General features: G+C 48.9%; 1 protein-coding gene across 1 annotated transcript in view; it reads right to left on the bottom strand.

Moving 5' to 3' along the window:
- Positions 1-3,973: 3,973 nt before the first annotated feature.
- POLA2 (DNA polymerase alpha 2, accessory subunit) overlaps positions 3,974-21,107 on the bottom strand; it is a 28,659-nt gene continuing 11,525 nt past the window's right edge. The window contains exons 6-18 of the mRNA XM_038563971.1: positions 19,990-20,183; positions 19,289-19,377; positions 17,712-17,867; positions 16,828-16,890; positions 16,044-16,086; positions 12,368-12,492; positions 11,808-11,846; positions 11,042-11,115; positions 7,919-8,027; positions 7,068-7,174; positions 6,195-6,254; positions 5,803-5,929; positions 3,974-4,425 (exon numbers count right to left, since the gene is read on the bottom strand). Coding sequence (XP_038419899.1) covers positions 4,273-4,425; positions 5,803-5,929; positions 6,195-6,254; positions 7,068-7,174; positions 7,919-8,027; positions 11,042-11,115; positions 11,808-11,846; positions 12,368-12,492; positions 16,044-16,086; positions 16,828-16,890; positions 17,712-17,867; positions 19,289-19,377; positions 19,990-20,183 — 1,339 coding nt within the window. The 3' untranslated portion in view covers positions 3,974-4,272. The remainder of the gene's footprint in view (positions 4,426-5,802; positions 5,930-6,194; positions 6,255-7,067; positions 7,175-7,918; positions 8,028-11,041; positions 11,116-11,807; positions 11,847-12,367; positions 12,493-16,043; positions 16,087-16,827; positions 16,891-17,711; positions 17,868-19,288; positions 19,378-19,989; positions 20,184-21,107) is intronic.

The raw sequence follows: 21,107 nt of genomic DNA on the forward strand, positions 1-21,107 counted from the left end.
TTTGGTCATGCTTATCCTTGGCCATTCACCGAGGCCAGGGAGGTGCAATGTGCTGCTTGGTTTAGACAAAGGAGGAGTGTGGAGGAGGGGTGGTTGCCCACAGGGAAACTGGGGTCCTGTTTCCATGGGAACGGAGAGTGGGTACCGGGTGGCTCTGTCTTCCCATAGTTCTTAGAGTGTCTTTGGCCTCCAGCCTCTCTTAGCTCCACATTGCCCTCTGTGGCACTGCCAGGCCTTCCTAAGACGCAGGTTCCATACTGTCCTTCCACTCTACTCAGAAGCCTTCCAAAGTTCCCTGGGGTGAATCAAGTCCAAACTCCTCTGCAAGGCATTCCTTACTTCACTATCTGGCTCCAAAGCTCCATCCCAGGCGGAGCTTCATTTTGTCCCTCTCTGCCCCTCCCCTTCCTCCTCTTGTCCTCCTCCTTCCTTGCATTCCCTTCCCCCATAAACCTAAAGCCCCTTCCCTCCCATGCCAGGGTTTGTAATGAGAGCACTGAAGACGGATGTTCCGACCCTGGAGCATCATTCACAACAGCCAGAAAGGGGAAACAGCCGCAGTGTCCATCACCCAATGGGTGAGAAAAGAAAACACTATCTGTATGATGGAATATCACTCAAACGAGGGAAGAAAGAGGGCAGCCCGGGTGGCTGAGTGGTTTAGTGCCGCCTTTGGCCCAGGGCGTGATCCTGGAGACCGGGGATCGAGTCCCACGTCGGGCTCCCTGCATGGAGCCTGCTTCTCTTTCTGCCTGTGTCTCCGCCTCTCTCTCTCTGTGTCTCTCATGAATAAATAAATAAAATCTTAAAAAAAAAAAAAAAAAAAAACGAGGGAAGAAAGAAACGAACTCCCGACACCTGTGACAACGTGGATGACCCTTGAAAACATGATGCTCAGAGAAGCCAGATGCAGAGCATTATGAATTGTGTGATTCCACTTGTGTGATGTGCCCAGAACAGACAAGTCTGTGGAGGTGGAAAGTAGGTCTCTTTTCCAGAGGATGGGGGTGACCAGGGGTGCAGAGTGCCTGCTAATGGGGGTGTGGTTTTTCAGAGGTGATGGAAAGCCTCTGGAATTCAATAGTAATGATGTTTATATGACCTTGTGAATGTGCTAAAACCCACTGAATGGTACATGGTATGATGCTGGTCACATATCTCACTAATCTTTAAATTTTTTTTTAAATTTTTTATTTATTTATGATAGGCACACAGTGAGAGAGAGAGAGAGGCAGAGACACAGGCAGAGGGAGAAGCAGGCTCCATGCACCGGGAGCCCCACATGGGACCCGATCCTGGGTCTCTCCAGGATCGCGCCCTGGGCCAAAGGCAGGCGCCAAACCGCTGCGCCACCCGGGGATCCCTAAAAAGTTTTTTAAAAAAACCCTCCCCCCTCCTCCCAGCCAGTCAAGGCCCTTCATGTCTCATTAGTTAGAAGGCTCAAGTGTGGAGGAAGACGCCCTGTGTGGCCAACCAGGACTGGCTCTCGGGGGGCTCAGCCAGGGGAAAGGAAATATGTACCAAGCAGAAATGAAAAATCAGCCCAGAAGGCTACTCCCAGCAACAGGGGAAGCTGCAAGACAGGCTGAGCCAGGCTGGGTGACCCCAGGTCAAGGGAAAGGAAACGCCAAGCCCAAAGTCATTGCAGAGGCAGAGCAGGATGGAGGCCCCAAGGAGCAGAGTCATGGCCCTGCCCCAGCCCTCCTCTGGGTGCCTCTGCCACTCCAATCCCCCAGCTTCCTTCTTAGATCCCACTGGGGTCCCCCTTAGCAGCTCTCCCCTGACCTTCCTGGAGACAGAGCCTGAATCCTACAGGATGGCCATGCAAGAGTATAGGGAGGGCAGCCTCAGGCTACCAGCACCTGTGAGTGAGGAAGAGGCAGTGGCCCTCCTCGGGCACGAGGTCTGGGACATGGAGCCAGGAAACTTGGTGAGAGCACAGGGATTTTGCTCACCATCTGCTCCACTCTTAGGCTTGTGTCTCAAGGGGACAGGCACAGCCAGGACCAGGGGACATGCCACCAAACAGAAGGGGGTTCCAAGGTAGGAGGGTCCCAGGAGCCCTGGCCCAGCCCCAGCTCCTAGGCTTTCTGCCCCCTTCCCACCGACGCCCCTCCCAGAGCCTGACACCAGAGGTCGTGTGCCTGGCACAGGCAGGGGCAAGAGCCCTACTTGAGCAAGAGGGACAATGATTCAGGAAATTAGCGACCCAGCTAGAAAGGGACCTAGGAGCAGCCAGTTTGGCAGTCCTGGGTACTGACTTCCAGACAAGAGGGAAAGAGTTTGGTGGTGGAGAGGCACTCACCAACCAGAGCTGTCTGCAATCTGGGGTTTGCATCCTGCTTTCTGTTTGAGTTTTAAATGCCTGCTCTGGCCCTCCAGGATCATTCCAGCGGTCACACGACTTGTATCCAGGCAACGGGCATGCGCTTCCATTCATGCTGAGCTCCAGCTTTCTCCCCCAGAGGCTGGAGTCTGCACCCCACCTCCCTCTGCCCCACACATGCCTCCCCACCCCATGCAGGACTTTCCTCCCCCTCTGCCAGCTGCCCCATCCCACGGGGCCTCTGGATCTTGCTGTCTGTAATAGGGGGACAGGGGGCTTTGTATCTTACCCAGTGGGGACCAAGGTGTGATGAGTCTCCACAAAGCCTCCTCAGCAGCATCATGAGCATAATTGGCAAGAGCCATGGGTCCCTAAGAGCCACGCATGGGCTCATGTGATAAGGGCTCAGAGCCTGGCTTATCGTGGCCAAGGGGCCTGTTGACTCATCTTACCAAGCAAGGGTTTTCCAAGGTGGGGGGAAGGAGGGCAGGGTTTTGCCAACACCGAGGTTGGTGGAAACGTAAATGATATTTTTTTTAAAGATTTTATTTATTTATTCATGAGAGACAAGGAGAGAGAGGCAGAGACACAGGCAGAGGGAGAAGCAGGCTCCATGCAGGGAGCCCGACGTAGGACTCGATCCCAGGTCTCCAGGATCATGCCCTGGGCTGTAGGCAGGCACCAAACCACTGAGCCACCCAGGCATCCCCTATTTATTTTATGCTATTCTTGAACTGGGGGACAACTGTTGGAGGTTGTGGAAGAGGGGCCCGGCTTCCCAAAATGCTACAGAGACCCATGTAGCCCTTGGCCCTGTGGCTGGGTGCTTCCCATGCAGGGGATCTTGAGGAGGGAAAGTCAGCTCCCCAAGCTGGGGCTTGTCTCTGGTCCTTGTGTTCAGAGGAGGCGCCTATAAAATGAATGAGACAAAACCGCAGCTGCCTTGTTTTCAAAGGGAGACCAGTTTCACCCAAACCCGGTTGGATCTGCTGTGGATTCCACCTCACTGTCTGAGGTGGGAGGCAAAGGTTGGACACTGCTCAGTCATCTATTTATCTCTGACTCAGGGTGTGGGCATCACATCCACCATTCCCTTGCACACTTCTCTCAGTTCAGGAGTCCAGCTCTTCGGGCTTGGCTTCAGCATGAGAGGCAGGAGAGCTGCCAGCTTTGGGCAGAAACCCGGGCCATGTTTAGCCAGTGACAGCCTCTCCTCAAATGCCAGGACACAGGAGATGTCCAGGGACCTTAAAGGGCCCCGCCTGGCCAAGGGCTCCGGGCCGTGGGCGAGCACTGTGTGCTGAGCAGCTTGGCAGGGTTGGTACCCAGGAATCCTGCTTTGGCAGGGCTCCATGAGGCCGCCCCCTCCAGATGCAGAGGTCAGGCTAAGACCACAACACGCATGCGAGGGCTGCGCCGGGAAGGGTGAGGCGTGCAGCCAGCTGCTCACTCTGCAACCTGGCTCCGTGGCCTGGCCCAGCACCATCTCCTCGGCAGAGGCCACAGGGGCCTTGGGAGGGTCAGGGCGGTGACCGGACAGAAACCCAGGGTGACAGATGCTCTGCCTTCTCTGGGCACAGGTCAAGGAGGCACTGTTCTTTGTTTACTGCCAGGAAAGAGCAAGAGCCGAAGAATGAAACTCCAAAGTCACCCTCAGAACTGACTTTTATTTCTCCAAAAGTCATTTCTGTGTCTGATTCATGTAGAAAATCACAAAGTCGTCTTGTCTTTTCTGAGCAGGCTGCATCCACAGCCAGTTCGCTCTGGACTGTGGGTCCAGGAAGAAACAACAGCTTTCTGCCAGAGCAGATTGACTAAGAGTCAGGGCCCAGCTGCACGGGGCCTTGCCCGCTGGGTCCACGCCCCACAGCTTCTCCTCTCCAGCTGGCTGTCCTCTCTCCTCTACCTCTCAATGGCTGGGATCCCAGATGTCTGTGAGCACGGCGTCAGATCCTGACCACCTGGGCAGCAGTGCACGGACTCTGCCTCCCTTCCCCGCCCACGGCCTGCTGCCTCCTGAGGAAGAGCCGGCCGAAGGTGCCCCCAACCTGCCCTTTGGTGAGGCGCCCGGGATTCACACAGACACAGCCGAGGACGTCCTGGGGAAAGCAAAGGGGCCGATGTGAGAGAGCAGGACTCATCTAACCATCAGATCCCAGAGAGAGGTTTAGAAAGTGTAAAGGAAGGCAACTGAACACCTCTCAAGCCTACAAGGTGAATTTACTATTGGAAAACGCTGAATTCCTTCTGAGCCTCTGAAACAGAATACAGAGAGGTAACAACCAGCTCCCAGACTTGAAGACAAACCTGACCTGGTTACTGTGTTCCAACATGGGAACAAATTTTTACCCCTTGAGGTTGAACTGTCTCTGGTTTGGCAAGAGGGCTACTGGTTGAGTGGATCTATTATGAGGGATCCAACTCGGGTGGCAAAGATAGGAATGACCCAAGAGCTTCTTCAAAGTTCTGATGGCTGAGGGACGCCTGGATGGCTCAGTGGTTGAGCATTTGCCTTTGGCTCAGGTCATGATCCTGGGGTCTTGGGATCAAGTCCCATATCAGGCTCTCCACAGGGAGGCTGCTTCTCCCTCTATGTCTCCACCTCTCTCTCTTTCATGAATAACTAACTAAAAATCTTTTTTTTTTTTTTAAAGGTTTTATTTATTCACAAGGACACAGAGAGAGTGAGAAAGAGAGAGGGACAGAGGGAGAAGCAAGCTCCATGCAGGGAGCCCGATGTGGGACTCGATCCTGGGACTCCAGGATCACGCCCTGGAGATCACGCTGAAGGCAGGCTCTAAACTGTTGAGCCACCCAGGTATTCCCCAGTAACTAAAAATCTTAAAAAAAAAAAAAAAAAAAAAGAAAAAAAAAGTTCTCATGGCTAAGCCTCCCCTGGAGATCACACCCAAATTCAGGCAAGGGGCAGCAGAGGCAGGCAAATGCATGTGTGTAATGTTCCCAGGTCACCCTGACACGGCCCCACGTGACAACCACCATTTGAGGGGCTTTCTACCCACCCATGGGGCTCCCAGGTTGGCTGACTGAGCACCAGGGTGGGTACAAGGGAGCAGGGGGCGGCTTTAACTTAAATGTGTTATTAACAGATTAGTTCTCTCTCTCTTTTTTTAAATTTATTCATGACAGACGAGAGAGAGAGAGAGAGAGAGAGAGAGAGAGAGAGAGAGAGAGAGAGAGAGAGAGAGGCAGACATAGGCAGAGGGAGAAGCAGGCTCCATGCAGGGAGCCTGATGTGGGATTTGATCCCGGGACTCCAGGATCACGCCCTGGGCCAAAGGCAAACGCTCAACTGCTGAGCCACCCAGACATCCCTAACAGATTAGTTTTCGAGTCCTTTTCCACCTCTCCCAGAGAGAGGGCACTGTCCCTAGCATGAAGAGTGAGGACCAATGGTCTAGAAGGGAAAGTCAGACTTGGTCCTGGTGTTTCTGGGAAAAAGCAGACTTCAAACCTACCTTCACGAAATATTTCAGCTCTGATGGGATAATGAAGATGTCTGGGGTGATGGGCAACTGTGCATAGATGTAGAAATTCTCATAGTCAATGGCCATGTCTTCCTGAGGAGGGTAGAGTGGGTAGTAGCTACAGATGGGAGAAAAATAGTCAGCAGTGGCTGATTTGGGGCCCTCTATTCCCACATGGCTTCCCTCTAGGTCACTGGTTCCCGAGCTTTCACAGACCGTCTCTCCTGTTCCTCCCTGTATTTAGGGAACACAAGGCAGGCTTATCATCATGAGGATGGGGTTCCCTGGTAGTGGCCCAAGGAAGGTACTTCTAATCAAATCTATCAGAGCACCAGACCCCACAGCATACTTGTCCTGGCTAGTTATTCCATGAGTGAACTTACCTCCTCTGGGTCAGGATGTGCTTAAGGATTCGGCTGAGTCTGTCTGAAGTTCCAGAAGCACTGGGGCAGGAAGAGAAGCAAGAAATGGAATGCAGAGCCTTGTTCCTCAACTCCCATTTCTCTTTGGGGAGGACTTAATAAACCAGGGAGATACTATGTGGCCAGCACACAGGGATGGAGGGTACCTCTGGGGAAATTTAAAGACCCATCCACAAATGCTCAGTCTATTCCCACCTGAGAAGGGGAGCAGGCTCTCAGGCTGCGAGGGGAAAGAGCGGGCATCCCTCATGATCTCTCAGGCTTTTGGCCAAAGCTGTATTGTGCAAGAATGTGCATGGAGTGCACCAACGTGCAGTGAGCGTATGTAGTCAGGGTGACCCTTGCACCTCAAACCTCAGCCAACAAGCACACACCCATCTCGCCTAACACACACATTGCTTCACACGATGGAGGAACTGCTAAACCTACATCAGTAGGCAAGGCTCGGTCTGATTCTCTGCAGACCCACATCCCCTGAGTAGCTCTGCAGTTCATCCTCCATGAGCAGGGACACTCACTACTGTTTAGGCCCTGAATGTGGGAGGTAAGGAAAAGGAGATGAACTTCTGTGATTATAAATGAAGCACAAAGCCAGATGGCCATGGTTCTCTGGGGTCCAACACTCTACAGGCAAGTGCTAGCAGCAACAAAAGCATCCACTTGCTCCCTCCAGGAACAGAGAAACTTGAATAGCCACAGGGTCTGCCACAAAGGGCTGCTCTAAGGATTTCCCTAGTACAGACTGCCAAGCAGCCCCTTGAGTCTCTTGGCTGAAGAAAGGCCCAGGGTCTTGAGAGCCAGTGTCCCGCCTGCTAGACTGGAACTGTGTCCCACCTACTGATCTCTTCGGCTCCCATATGGAACAGCAGATCTGTGGATGTCAGGCCAAAGATCACTCCGTTTATGGAGAGGTTGCAGGGCTCAGACACGAAGTGCACTCGCTAAAATGAGAGGGAATGAGACAAATGTTCTTTTTTTCTCTTTTTTTTAGAGATTTTATTTATTTATTCATGAAAGACACACAGAGGGGGGCAGAGACACAGGCAGAGAGAGAAGTAGGCTTCCTGTGGAGAGCCCGATGCAGGACTCGATCCCAGGACCTCGGGATCACAACCTGAGCCAAAGACAGATGCTCAATTACTGAGCCACCCAGGCATCCCGAGACAAACATTTGTGCACAAAAGCCAGAAACTTCTTCCTTGGGGGAGGGTATATGTCTCCTGGGGGTGGGGAGAGCAATGAAATGGGGGCCAAACTGATGCACAGTACATCACAGATACATCTGTCTGTTAAAAGAAAGAAGTTGAGGGATGCCTGGGTGGCTCAGCAGTTGAGTGTCTGCTGAAGCTCAGGGTGTGATCCCAGAGTTCTGATATTGAGTCCCACACTGGGCCCCCTGCATGGAGCCTGCTTCTCCCTCTGCCTATGTCTCTGCCTTTCTCTCTCTGTCATTCATAAATAAATAAATAAATAAATAAATAAATAAATAATAAATAAATAAATAAATAAATAAATAAATAAATAAATAAATAAAAAAAATCTTTAGAAAAAATAAAAATAAAAAAAGGAAAAAAGAAGCTGAGGATTCAGGCCCTGCCCCAAAAAGGCATCTCTGCCCTCTACTGAGGGGCCAGAGGGAGTCACTGATTCTGGCTGCATGCTGGTCAGGGAGGGGATGCTGGTACCTTTCTGTCTTCTCGAGCCAGGTCGGAGTAGCTGAAAGGTGGCTGTGGGTACACGGGCTCACAGTGCACATCCCTCACGGATGGGACAAAGACGAGATGGGAGCCAGAGCTGCTTTGTTGAGAAACCATCAGAAGAGGGAGAAAAATGAAAGCTGCTGAGTTAGAACAGCTGGACAACAGACTGGAAATGTCAGAGCTCGAGACAAGAGCCTCCATCCAGGGAAGAGTTTCCGAACTCAATTCTAGGAGGAGACGTACTGTTCCCATGGGATGCTGTGAGCAAAAGACAATTTGTCTTTGTTTCCACACACCTACCTCAACAGGGCTCAGGTCACCCAGGACATGCTTTCTCCTGGCTCTGGGTGGGGTTCCACTGGGGAGAGGATGGGGCCGTTTGGTAGGAAAGGGGGAGAAGAAATTGGGATATAGGAAATCTAGAAAGATGAGGTTTTGCCTAAAGAATCAAGAGCCCTGCAGCCAGAACTGAAACCTGTGTTCTGATTCTACACGCTATGCACGCAGACGTGGCTTAGCATTAATTGGTCTCCCTGATGGGGGCTCTTTCCTAGGAAGACACCAGGCAGGCTGACCGGACCCACACACTGCCTTCATGCATAGGGATCACACTGCACCTTCCTACCAGAATACCGGGTCCCAATTACAACAATGGACAGAGGCCCCTTTAGAGGATGGGGGAAGAGAGCAACTGGGGTCTCTCCGAGCCCCTTACCTCTCGCACAGGGAGACAATGGCCCCTGTTTTCTTCAGCAGGCTATCTTGCAAAAGCAACAGGAGTATTTAACAGCAACAGTAAAAGTATAGATTTCCTTTGATGGAGGCAGGAGAATCTCTGGGGTACAACATATTAGTGAAGAAAAACCCGTAACTCTGGGACCTGTTTGTCCTCCTCAGCCACACCAAAGAAGAAAGGAAGAAAGATCCCATTTCCTTGATTCCCTCAGCTGTGCTTGGCAGAGGGGCTTATTATAAACCACACAAGTGCAAAGTGTCACTTTGAGGGCGTGTTTAAAACCCACCAACAACGATCACTGCCAGTTCCCTGTCTTGCTTAAAATGTATGGCCTTCCCAGACCCAAGTATAGCTCCACAGCTGCCTTTCCTACAGGATAAATGTACTGGTGATTTGATCACATTGGTCACTTCTCTTTGATATCTGCTCAGCGTGGGAACTGAGACTTTTGCAACAGGAAACCAAGGTCTTGAGACCATGGGTACTTTGCACATTAGTTGCAGTCCCTTTGACACAGAAAAGTACACTTATTACCCAAACAAAGCTGGGGCTGAGCTGCATGGATGGGACTAGCTGCACTCCAGACCCCGCAGGCTCAGTCTGTGATGGACACAAAAGCCAGAGGTTCAGTCAGCCTCTGTTGGCGGGGGAGCTGCTGTTTCAGCGAAGGTGCCAGAAGAGCAATGGTTAAGGAGGAAACAGCCCTCCTGCTCATGGTTATGAAGTGGCTGCAGGGGGAGGGATCTGAAAGAAAATTCTAACTATGCTGAGCATTGCACAAGCTCGTGCCTCCCAGTGGGAGGGTCCTTGCAGCCACAGCCGCTCCCTCTGGACTCTGCAGCTTGGCTCTCTGTGGAGGGGGTGCTTCCTCTACAGTTCTAGCTTTGGCTGATAAATCAACTTTGTGCTCTGCATTTCTGGTCTCTTGGGAATAAAAAATAAGTTTCCCCAGCACGGATACTTATATACTGTTTTGGGCAGGGTGGGGCAGCTCCCCCTGCCCAGAGGGACAGACTGACTATAGATGAAAGTGCCTGGCAGCGCTGGGCACTCACCCCACAGTAACAATCCCTGGTTTGTTGTTTGTTTGTCCCACTGCTGTCACCACCACACGGAGCGAGGAACCAAAAACAGAACCCAATGTCGCACTGAGAACACCCGGCTCGCTGGGGGCCTACTGGGGCTCTGCTATGCAGTCCCTGTCCATCCCCAGGGGACCCAGCAGAACAGGGACACAGTCCTGCTCCTGGCAGTTGGTGGGGTGGGTGGATCTCTGAGGAGCACTATGTGCTCTCCAGGTCTGATGAACTCAGCAGTGTCACAACAAATGTGGGGGGCAAAAGGGGAGCATCTGTACTACCTTCATTTGAGGGAGGAAGTGGGAAAGGGACAGTCCCAGACACAGCAGACACAAGTCCCCTGGCTTCCAGCAAGTTAGGGGGTATTGCTCCCCAGTCCTCCAGGCCTGCCAGACTGGCCCTGCTGCCCATACAAGAAGGTAGTATTACGACTAACCTAATCGGTTCTGGGATCAGTTCTCACGGCCAATGGGTGGAAGATTATACATCTTGTTTTAAAAACCACCTTTGTTACAGATTTGTTCTTAAAAGCTTAGCCTCGGAATGTTTATCTTCTGTGAGCTCAGCTACTGGCAGGCAAGTCCCTGGAGGAAGAGATCTGTAACCTCTACCAATTCCTTTCAAACCCTGGCCCTGGAGGAAGAGAGACAGGAAGTGAGGAGGTTAGCTTCCTGAAGAACTTCCTACTTGTAGTTCTAGACCCTTCCTGGAATAGAGCCTTTTCTCTCAAATTAGAATTGGCAATCTCTCTTGGCAGTTCCTGCTTGTCGGTCTATGGTGAAGATTCAAGGTCCTCCCCATTGCCCACCCCCCAGGCTCTACCATGGCCTGCTCTGGCCCCGGCAGTGCCCCATGAAACGTGGGGCAGCTCTGACTCCGGGGAACTTGGGCTACACCCCAAAACAATCACTCATGCAGCAAGATGTTTGGGGCCCCTAGGGATTTCGTTGGGTAACTCATCAAACACTTCTCAGAATCAGCTGGGAAGATTCCCAGGGAATAGGAATTTCTACAAAAGAGAGTAAGAAAAGGAAGGAAGTAAAGAGCAAGCCAGGGAAGAGCGAAAGTCCAAGCAGCCTTTTCTTGTCAAGTGTGTTTATCTTTGTGTTTTACAAAGATGCCTCTTAACCCGGCGTCAGCACACTTGGGAGTCAAGAGGTGGATCTGATCTCTGTGGTTCAAAAGGATGAAGGGACAGGAGCTACTGTTACTTTCCGACAGTTTAGCTTCTCACTGGGAAGCCCTGGAGAAACTGGGCAGCCTAAGATTCTTTCCAACATTCTGAATTCTGACCTTCGCGTCCCTTCAATAATTGTCCGCAGACACTGCTTGAAAATATCTTCAAATGGACTTGTGAGCAGGCAGTTCTGCAAGAGAAGGAAGGAGACCAATTCAGAGGCCAGACAGGCTTTATTCACTTGCCACTGTGCTGAGTGACCCCAGTGGCCAGCTGTTGAGCGAGGAGCTGGAGAACACATGAAGATGAAGACCCAAGGTCTCTGTCCTCAAGGAGCAGTCTCTTTGGGGGCAGGAAAGGGGATGGGGGGAGTGATTCATCTTCTAGAATGTAAGTTGAGAGAAAGACTATAAGAAGAGCGTTTGGAAATCCTTTCTATGGAAGGTTACAATATCCTGAGACAGAGGATAGGAGGTGCCAGCTTTTGGACAGGGAGATGTCCCGGGAAGGACCTTTTGTATTTTCTCCACCAAAGGACAGCAAGACATGGGTCATGGAGCCAAGGGTAGCAGCTCAGTGAGCCACAGCCACCTGCATCTGTGTGAGCGTGCTTGGGCCTTAGCACTAAGCGTCACAGGGGTACACCAGACTTACAGACTACTTCCTTCCCCCAGCTTCCAAATGGCCTTGTATCCTGGTGACATGAAGCCTTCAAATTCAGTATCTTTATAAAAACACCCTGCTACAATGTTTTTCTGATTAGCCACAGGGATTAATTTAGGTCTGTTACAAATGCAACACAAACCCCCAAATATGGAAATAGTGAGGGCTCAACTGGATACAAGTATCCAGCACTTCCCCTTCCCAGTCCCCGTCACTCACCTCAACCTGTTCATGCTTGGCATCCAGGAAAGGTCCAAACTGCAAATAAGCCCGAGGGAGAAACAAAGGTATTAGAACCACACGTGTCCATGAGTGCCTTCATACACCCTCTCCCTGTGGTTCTCTGCCTAGGGTCCATCTGTAGAGCTTGGGACAGGGAGCAGATGGGGTGGGGCTGCCCGGCCAATATCACAGGCAAAGGCTGTGACCCTGGGTGGAGGGAGGCTGCCAGGGCCCCATAACCAGTCATACTGCCTCCTGTAACACTGGGCCTTTCTTTCCTTTTTTTAAAATACCTTTTTATTTGAGACAGAGCACATACAAGGAGGGGAGGAACAGAGTGGAGGGAAGAGAGAATCTAAAGTAGCCTCCTCACTCAGTACACAGCCCGACTTGGGACTCGATCCCACCACCCTGAGATCATGACCTGAGCTGAAACCAAGAGTCGGATGCTTAACCGACTGAGCCACCCAGGTACCCCTGGCCTTCTTCTAAGGTCTCCTTTCCAGTTTTCCTGCTGGTGGCTTCCCCAGTGACGTTGTCCCCGGAGGGCTTCCTACCAGGATACAGACATCCGGCTGATCGCGGTTGATAATGGCAATCAGATCGAGCAGGGGGTCGTACGTGATGCTGTCAGATGTGGTATATGGCCCACAGGCCACCAGGACCATGTTTTGCTCAAAATCTAAGACAGAAAGGATCATAAAGTATTGATTAGAAGACAATTGGATGGTGGCCCAAGCTGAAGTTGAGAGGCTCCTTATGTGTACAACTCTGGGAATCCACGACTTCATCCCTATCCTCAAAGAATAGGAAGTATGCAAATAACTAGAGCGGGACAGGCAGTTTGCTAGCAGTGCTCATGAGTGATGGGAAGCAGCAGCAATCAGGAGAGACCTGATCAGGGTGAGATTTGCTTATGCACTCCCTTTATTATTTTATTTTTTTTATTGTGGTAAAATACAAATAACATAACATTTATCATTGTAATCATTTTTAAGTGTACATTTCAGTGGCATTAAATCCAGAATGCTGTCCAACTGTCACTGGCATCCATTCAGAGAACTCTTTTCTTATCTAACTGAAACTCTTGTCCCACTAAACACGAACTTCCCATCCCCTCGTCCAGCCCCTGGCTGCCACCATTCTATTCTGTCTCTAGGATTTTGGCTCCTCTATCTCATGTGAGTGGAACTATACACTATCTTTTTTTGTGACTGGTTTACTTCACTTTGCTTATGCTTGTGAGTAGAATCTTCCAGAAGCAAGGGCAGGGCAGAGTCCTGGTGAGTGTGTGGTTTGAGTGTGCTTGGCAGGAGGAGACATCGGGTGGTCCAGTGTGGCTGGAGAATGTGGTCCCATGAGGACTCCAGAAAGACGGGCAGAGTGTGAGGCATGGCATGGGATTCCTGCGTGAGGGGCACAGAGATGTGATGTGTGGCCACCTGGCTTGCACTGCCCTTTTCCTGACATTGGCTTTCCTTTGGGAGAGCCAGCCCTTTCCTCCATAAGGCAGTCCGGGGCAGGGGTGTGTGTGCTATACTGTTGTCCCCTAGCCAAGAGGCAGGCGTGTAAACAGTTTAAGTTATCCAGTCTCCTCCCTGGCTCTGGAATCTCAAAGTGAACTATTCAAGAACAGAAAAAAGGGTGGAGCTGACCTATTCAAGCCAGAGGTAACAGGATGAGATAGTTGGGGAATTCTTGCTAGCTGGACACTAGAGTTGTGAGGTCATTATCTGCTTCTAAGTCTGCATTTCTAGCTCCCTGTCTGTCCTGTGAGCTAGCTGGATTTCCCCTAACAGATTCTCTTTCTTAAGTCAGTCTGAACCAGTTTCTTTCTTTTTTTTTTAAGTTTTATTTTTTTAAAATTTATTTATTTATGATCGTCAGAGAGAGAGAGAGAGAGAGAGAGAGAGAGAGAGAGAGAGAGAGAGGCAGAGACACAGGCAGAGGGAGAAGCAGGCTCCATGCACCGGGAGCCCGATGTGGGATTCGATCCCGGGTCTCCAGGATCGCGCCCTGGGCCAAAGGCAGGCGCCAAACCGCTGCGCCACTCAGGGATCCCTGAACCAGTTTCTGTAACTTATGCTAACAAAAACCAAACTCTGACTTCTTAACATGTAGTTGTATTAGTTTCCTAGGACTGCTGTGACAAATCATCACAACCTTAGTGGCTTAAAACAACACATATTTATGATTACAGTTCTGGAGTTCAGAAGTCCTAAAATCAAGGTTTTGGCAAGGCTGCATTCCTTCTAGAGGCTCCAGGTAAGAATCTGTTTCCTTGCCTTTCCCAGCATCTAGAAGCCACTTGCATTTCTCAACTCATGACCCCTCCCCACCATCTCCACAGCCAGCAGCCTACTATTTCTATCTTTGACGTGGATCATTCTGTCCTCCCCCTTATAAAGACCCTTGTGATGACAACGAGCCCACGTGGACAATCTAGGATGATCCCCATCTCAAGGTTCTTAACTGAAGCATACCTGCGAAGCCCCTTTTGCTATATAAAGCAACAGAGTCACACGCTCCCAGGATTAGGCTATTACTTGTCTACCAGAGCAGGAATATCAGGAAGTGAAATCAAGAGTTCAGGGGAGGAGTCCATTTCATGCACCTCTGGGGCAGGGGACAAAGTTCAATTTGGTTCTGAGAAGCCCATAGGAGATGTAAACCCTGGAGTAAAGCAAGTGCCAGCAGAAGAGGGTCCACATCTTATTCTGTGTCTCCATGAATGCCTAGCTCAGTACCTCGGTCAAAAATGTTTGCTAATAACTTACTCAACTGCTTCCCCTGGCACACAGCTGCGGCTCTGGGCATCTCAGCCACATCAGTTTTGTTCTACCACCTGAAGTGGATCTAATGCCATCACACTCCTCTCTTTGCCAGAAACACGGATCTTCTGATGCAATGTGCAAATTCATAAACCTAAATTTCATTCCCGATTCTAGGTCACCTCCAAGAATGACCTCACACACTGTTACTGTGCATAGAGTGTTGACATACCCTAGTGTCGGCCATCTCATCGCGAGTCCTCAACAATCTTCTGCTTTGCTTTCAAAAACACTTTGAATTATTTTGAAGCAGTCTGTTAAAAAAATTTTTTTGTCCTTTCCCATCTACATTAGTAACCAAATAACTCTCGGCTTCCTTGGAAACTTAACTTTTTAAAATTAAGATTTTATTCATTCATTTGAGAGAGTAGCATGTGAGCGCGGGGGCAGGGGAAGTGGCAGTGCCAGAGGGAGAGGGAGAAGCAGACTCCTCACTGAGCAGTGACCCCTCCCCCCCAAGATCATGACCCAAGCTGAAGTCAGATGCTTAAGCAACTGGGTCACCCAGGTGCCCCAGCAATTTGTCTGATTTTTTAATAAACTTTTTATTTTGGAATAACTTTAGAAATGTAGGAAAGTTGCAAAGATAATACCAAGTTATGCCAGTATCCTGCTTGACTAGGGTGCATTTGTCAAAATGAATCCAGGGGTGCCTGGGTGGCTCCATTGGTTAAGTGTCTGACTCTTGATTTCAATTCAGGTCATGATCTCAGGGTGATGAGATCAAGCCCTATGTCAGGTGTCCCCTCCCCCCCATGTGAGCATGTGCCCCCCCTAATATAAATAAATCTTTAAAAAACAAACCAAAATGAAGAAATTAATGCTGGCTCATTACTCTTAACTCTTGACTATTTGGAGGTCACTAGCTTTTCCACAAATGTCCCTTTTCTAGGATCCTGTCCAGGATACCACAGTGCATTGAAAGAAACTCTTTTTAAAACTGTTCCTGGGATGCCTGTGGCTCAGTGGTTGAGCATCTGCTTTCTCCCTGGGGTCCTGGGATCAAGTCCCACATTGGGCTCCCCACAGGGAGCCTGCTTCTACCTCTGCCTATGTTTCTACCTCTCTTTCTGTGTCTCTCATGAATAAATAGAACTTAAAAAAATAAAATAAAAAATAAATAAAATTATTCCTATTTTTCCTTTTATAAAGGAAAAACTTCTAGACACAGATGGCATGCCTTGTGTAGCCAGAACTCGGGTGGCAACATTCACCAGGCTTGGACCCTGGCCTTCCATGAAGGGCCTGTGAAGCCACCCATTTGATGTCCACTTCCACCCCCTCCCCCAGCTCCACTGAGGTGCTCCCAGGCAGCTCTTGCAGCTTTCTCAGGGTCCAAGGAACCTGGACCCTTATCTACCACACTTACTGATAGCAAAACAATGTTTAAACCCAAACTTACCTCCATCCTCCTCAGTGGGCTGATAAAATGGAAGCGGCAAGCCCTTGAAAACAGGAGAAAAGTTACACTGAGTTTTAACTCCAGGTACAGCCTTCAGTTAAAAAAAAGGGGGGGGGGGAAGGAGGGGCCTGAACTGGAGGTGGGGGGAGATAGCATCTGCAGGTGGGGAGGGTGGTGGGGAAGGGCTGAGATACGGAAGGAAGTCTCAGCCTTTCTCCCTGGAACTAAAACCTCACAGAACCCATGGTGCCTGCCATTTTTCTATGTGGTTCAGAGTGGCAAAGAAACCCAAGTGATGGGAGGTCATGGCTAAACTCATGACACCCAGCAAAAGGTGGGAGGACACAGGTACCCGAAGTATCAGTATCACCAGGCAAGGACCAGAAAGAAGGGAATCTGCTACTTTTGCTCATGTTATTTGAAAATCTGTGGAAGACTATTGCCTGGTAAACCTGGGCCCTATCTGGCTACTGCCGGTTTTCATAAATCAAATTTTACTGGCACACAGCCACACTCATTGGTTTACAGGCTGCTTATGGCTCTTCTGTGCTACCATGGGAGAGCTGGGTCATTGTGACAGAGACCATATGGCCTGTAAAGCCTGAAGTTTTTACTGTAGGGCCCTTTACAGAAATGATTTGCAAGGGGGCCTAGAGGTAGCTTCCCATTCTACAGAGAATTGAGAAGCAAATAAATAGGCTCTTCTGAGTTTCCAGGACAGACAGAACTGTACACACTGTGCCTGCAGCAAAGCAGGAGGGAGGTGGGGCAACCACTGTGGTACCTCGTAGAGTTTGGTGGCAACAAGTTTTCTACCTGTCGTGTTGATGCCTTCCATAATTACAACCTGAAGGACAAGAAGCAGAACAAGGAAGATAAACAAAAAGTAGGCAATGAACTATTTTGATATAGTTAAAAAGTATTAAGTACTGGGGTGCCTGGCTGGCTCAGTGGGTAGAACATGGGACTCTTGATCCTGGGGTCATGAGGTTGAGCCCCACGTGGGGGCTACTTTACTTTATTAAGGGGCACCTGGGTGGCTCTGTTGGTTAAGAGTCTGCCTTCGGTTCAGGTCATGATCTCAGGGTCCTGGGATCAAGTCATATCATTAGGCTCTATGCTCAGCAGGGAGCCTGCTTCTCCCTCTCCCTCTGCCCCTCCCTCAGCTTGTGTGAGCACTCTCTCAAAGAAATAAATTAAATCTTTAAAAAAAGTATATTAAGTACTAAGTCCATCTATGTCATTTTATAATTATAGACTTGGGGGTATTTTCCTAGAAAACAAATTAAGGGAGGGATGTATTAGTAAGAACAATTATGTGCTATATGGACGATCTAATTTTTTGCAACAATCCTATGAGGTAAGAATTATTATTCCCATTTTAGAGATGAAGACACTCTGACTTAAGAGAGGATAAGCAATGTGGCCAGAATGATACACTCCGTGGGGGTGGAGTTAAAGTCTGAACTGGGCAGCAGATCCCAGAGCTGAGGTCAGAGCACTCCAGGCAAGCTGGAATTCCTACTTGGCTGTCTGCTCTTGAGCCTGGGCTCCGGCCACACCTCATGGTACCACAGGATGAAAGTAAGAGGCAGCCAGTGATGAAATGGCTCATCCTACCCCCGCCCACCACATACAGTATAGAGTAAACAGCACACCTCATCTCACCTGTCCGGGAAACAGAGAATATTCTTTGAGCTCAGATAAATCCACTGGAATCTGGGCCCCTGAGGAATGTTCCCGGTCTCCCTCAAGAATCACTGACTTGCTATTCAGCTTCCCATTGGTATCACAGCCAATCTGGCCCAGCAGAATGACAGGCTCCTGCCGAAGGTATGACATGAGAATGACCGTCTTTGGGATAGGAGCTCAAAATCTGGAGTCGACAGAACGAACAGCATAGCAAACCCCAAGCAGGAAAGGTTTTTTTGGTGGGGCATCATAATGACATATTGACAAGTACCATCAGGGACTCAGGGCATCTGGTCTGCCTGCCCACCAGGTGCTTGAGCCTTTCTAAGTGGTCATCTAAACTTGGGCATCTCTAGTGAAGGGAAACTAGGTCCTTGTAATCCAAGGCAGCCCACTGCATCTCTGGATAGTTTTAACCATCAATAGCTCACGTCTATTGAGCTGAGTACCAGGCACTGTTCTAAAGACTTATGTGTGTAAACTTGTCTAATCTTCATAACAACAGTGAGTTGGATACTACTATTGTACCCATTTTATGAAAGAAAAATCAGCAACAGGTTACATAATTTAGTTAAGGTCAGAGACTGGGTGAAGTCTGGGTTTGAAGTTTGGTTCCAGAGCCATATTCTTAACTACACGTCATATTGTCTCTTAACAGGAAGTTCTTTAAATTGAGCTGAAAGTTCTTTCCCTGTGGCTTCCTCTATCCTGTTCCCACTCCTGGGGGCAGACTGAGGAAGTCTAATCTTTTCCCACAAGACTGAACATCCCTGCCTCCACTCCACCATTTCTTCCCAATTCCTCATAAACTTCCTTACATGACATGGTTTTGCCTATGGTGAATCTTCTCTGAATGTAAACAATGACAGAGGTAACTTAAGGAATCTTCTAGAACACATTTCCCTTTGGATTAGAAAAATGTTTCAGGGAGAAAGCACTGGAACATATGCCAGATTAAACTACAATTAAAGATACTACTGGCAACAGTTGATCTATAAAGGACAGAAACCAAACTGGGGGAGAGACTATGAGTCACTGTTTTTGGAAGCCCTACGCTTGCTGTTGTCCTCATATCCTGGTAACCAAACGCTTCTATTTGTAGAGCATCTCTAGGGAGTTACCTGTCTCGCCTCAGTCTCTGCTATGTGCAAGACCCTAATCCAAATGCCAAGAAGGGATGCCTGGGTGGCTCAGTGGTTAAGTGTCTGCCTTTGGCTCAGGGCATGATCTTAGAGTCCTGGGATCGAGTCCCACGTTGGACTCCCTGCATGGAGCCTGCTTCTCCCTCTGCCTATGTCTCTACCTCTCTCTCTCTCATGAATAAATAGAATCTTAAAAAAAATATGCAAAGAAAATGGTCATCTCTGATCACAAAACCAGAGAGCACTTCTAAGTCTTTCTTCAGAAGGATCCATTTTACAAAATTTGACCAAGATAGATATTCTCACTAGAATGAAGACAAGAAATGAAAAACGAAGCAAGGATACCTTTTTTTTTACCATCAGTTTAAAAATACAAAATTAATTAGGAAGGACTATGAGAACAATTCTTACCTGAGCTGGGACCAGAACAGGAGTAAAAGCCTCAATCTTGTAATGTTCCTTCAGTTCGCTGCCAAGCTCCTCTATCTTACAGGTCAGAACTGAAAGCCCAGAGGAGAAAAAGTACTATGTTTAGAACATTTCACTTGCCAAGAGGAGAAGATACAGTGCATTGTAAAATACTGCAATCAGTCATTTTACAGAAGCAGGAGGGTGCCCAGGACCACTTTCTAAAGCCCTAGCCAATCTACCAATATTTGGTTGTGGGAGCTGGCTTTCCATTTGGCCATGGATCATGGGGCACAATCTCCTAGAGTCAGCACAGATGCCCACAGCCCAGCCTTCCCTTTACTCCGGTCATCAGTGAGGTTTAGGGGGAGTCAAGTCCAATCTAGAGAATCTTCCATTCTTTACAAGGAAGAAACCAAAAATGTCTTTGACTTTATTTGGCTTCTTTTACACAGTTCAAATGGTTGTCACTGGAAAATGTTCTGCGCTTTTTCTTTAGGGAAGCAAAGTGACTTGGTAGAATTACTGAGAGGGTCACCTCATGTCCTTCCACTTCTAGGGGCATCTGGAGGACATCTACCAACTCTGTATTCAAAGGCAACCTTGGAACTTGTTGTACCAGCCTAGCTGAAGCTTTGTTACTCACTCTAGACCTTTCTAGGTAGTTTTATATTCTCCAGAGTTGCAAAAAGAAAAACAATTACCGTCTCGGATATCTGGAAGTTTCTGAAACATTGATTTGTAGCTCCCAGTTAGTGATTCTGGACACCCTAGGACCTTCAGGCTGATGTTGCTGGCCCTTCCTCTTCCAGACCAAGACACTCCCTGTGCTGAGCCAAAGGAGATAACCACTTCTCCTCGGTTATTTCTTGAGCTGTATTTCTGAGAGGGAGTAGCACTGATTGGAAGCAAAACATATAAGCATTACTGTATTCCTATCTAATGAGAGAGGGGAATAAAATAAGGTTACCTTTTAGAAATGGGGATTGGAGGAATGTCAAGCTGGCCTCACATTTTATAAATCTAATCAACTTAATGGGGCTGGACATACCAACCTTTAAGGAATTTCAGGAATGAGTTTAAGTTTAGAGACAGAGACATATTTTAAACGGCTTTCTCCTGGCTTACAACTAAACAAAGCAAAACCAAACCAAACTGAATGGATTAAAAAGTTTCAAGTTCCACTTTCTTTTCTTTCTTATAAATTTTTTAAAGATTATTTATTTGAGAGAGAGAAAGAGAAAGAGAGAACACGAGAGGGGGAAGGGCAGGGGGAGAGGGGCTCGATCCTAGGTTCTCGGGATCATGACCTGAGTTTAAGGCAGATGCTTAACTGACTCAGCCACCCAGGCGCCTCTCTGATGATTTTTTTTTTTTTTATACCATTTATTAGAATAACATGAGAGCCTGGCTGTGGATAAGCCCAAAGCTGCTGTGGATCTATAATACTTAACAATATAGTTCAAGGTAGACACAATAAAATGAAGTTAAGAACAATTAATCAACTTTTCCCAGTGTCTGTGGAGGTGGAGATGGAATGAATTCAGTTGGCTGGTGAACAAACATTCCCATTCTCCAAGGCTCAACTGACAAGTTCTTGTATTTCCATGCACTGACTGGTCAATAGGGACCCATGAACGTCGCTGAGCTCCTAGGAAGGTAGTGAGGGCACCTCATCCTCTGGCTGTGGATGTCGCTTACAGAGAGGTCTCCTCCAAACAGTCTGCACTTTGTGCACTGGGAGTCTGCAGGAACGAGTTTTATGTGGGCAGTACTGCCACTGGTGCCATCACCTCTCCTGTCCACAGAGGCTGCGGAAAAT

The sequence above is a fragment of the Canis lupus genome, chromosome 18 (genome assembly GCF_011100685.1).
Source record: "Canis lupus familiaris isolate Mischka breed German Shepherd chromosome 18, alternate assembly UU_Cfam_GSD_1.0, whole genome shotgun sequence".
Taxonomy (NCBI): domain Eukaryota; kingdom Metazoa; phylum Chordata; class Mammalia; order Carnivora; family Canidae; genus Canis; species Canis lupus.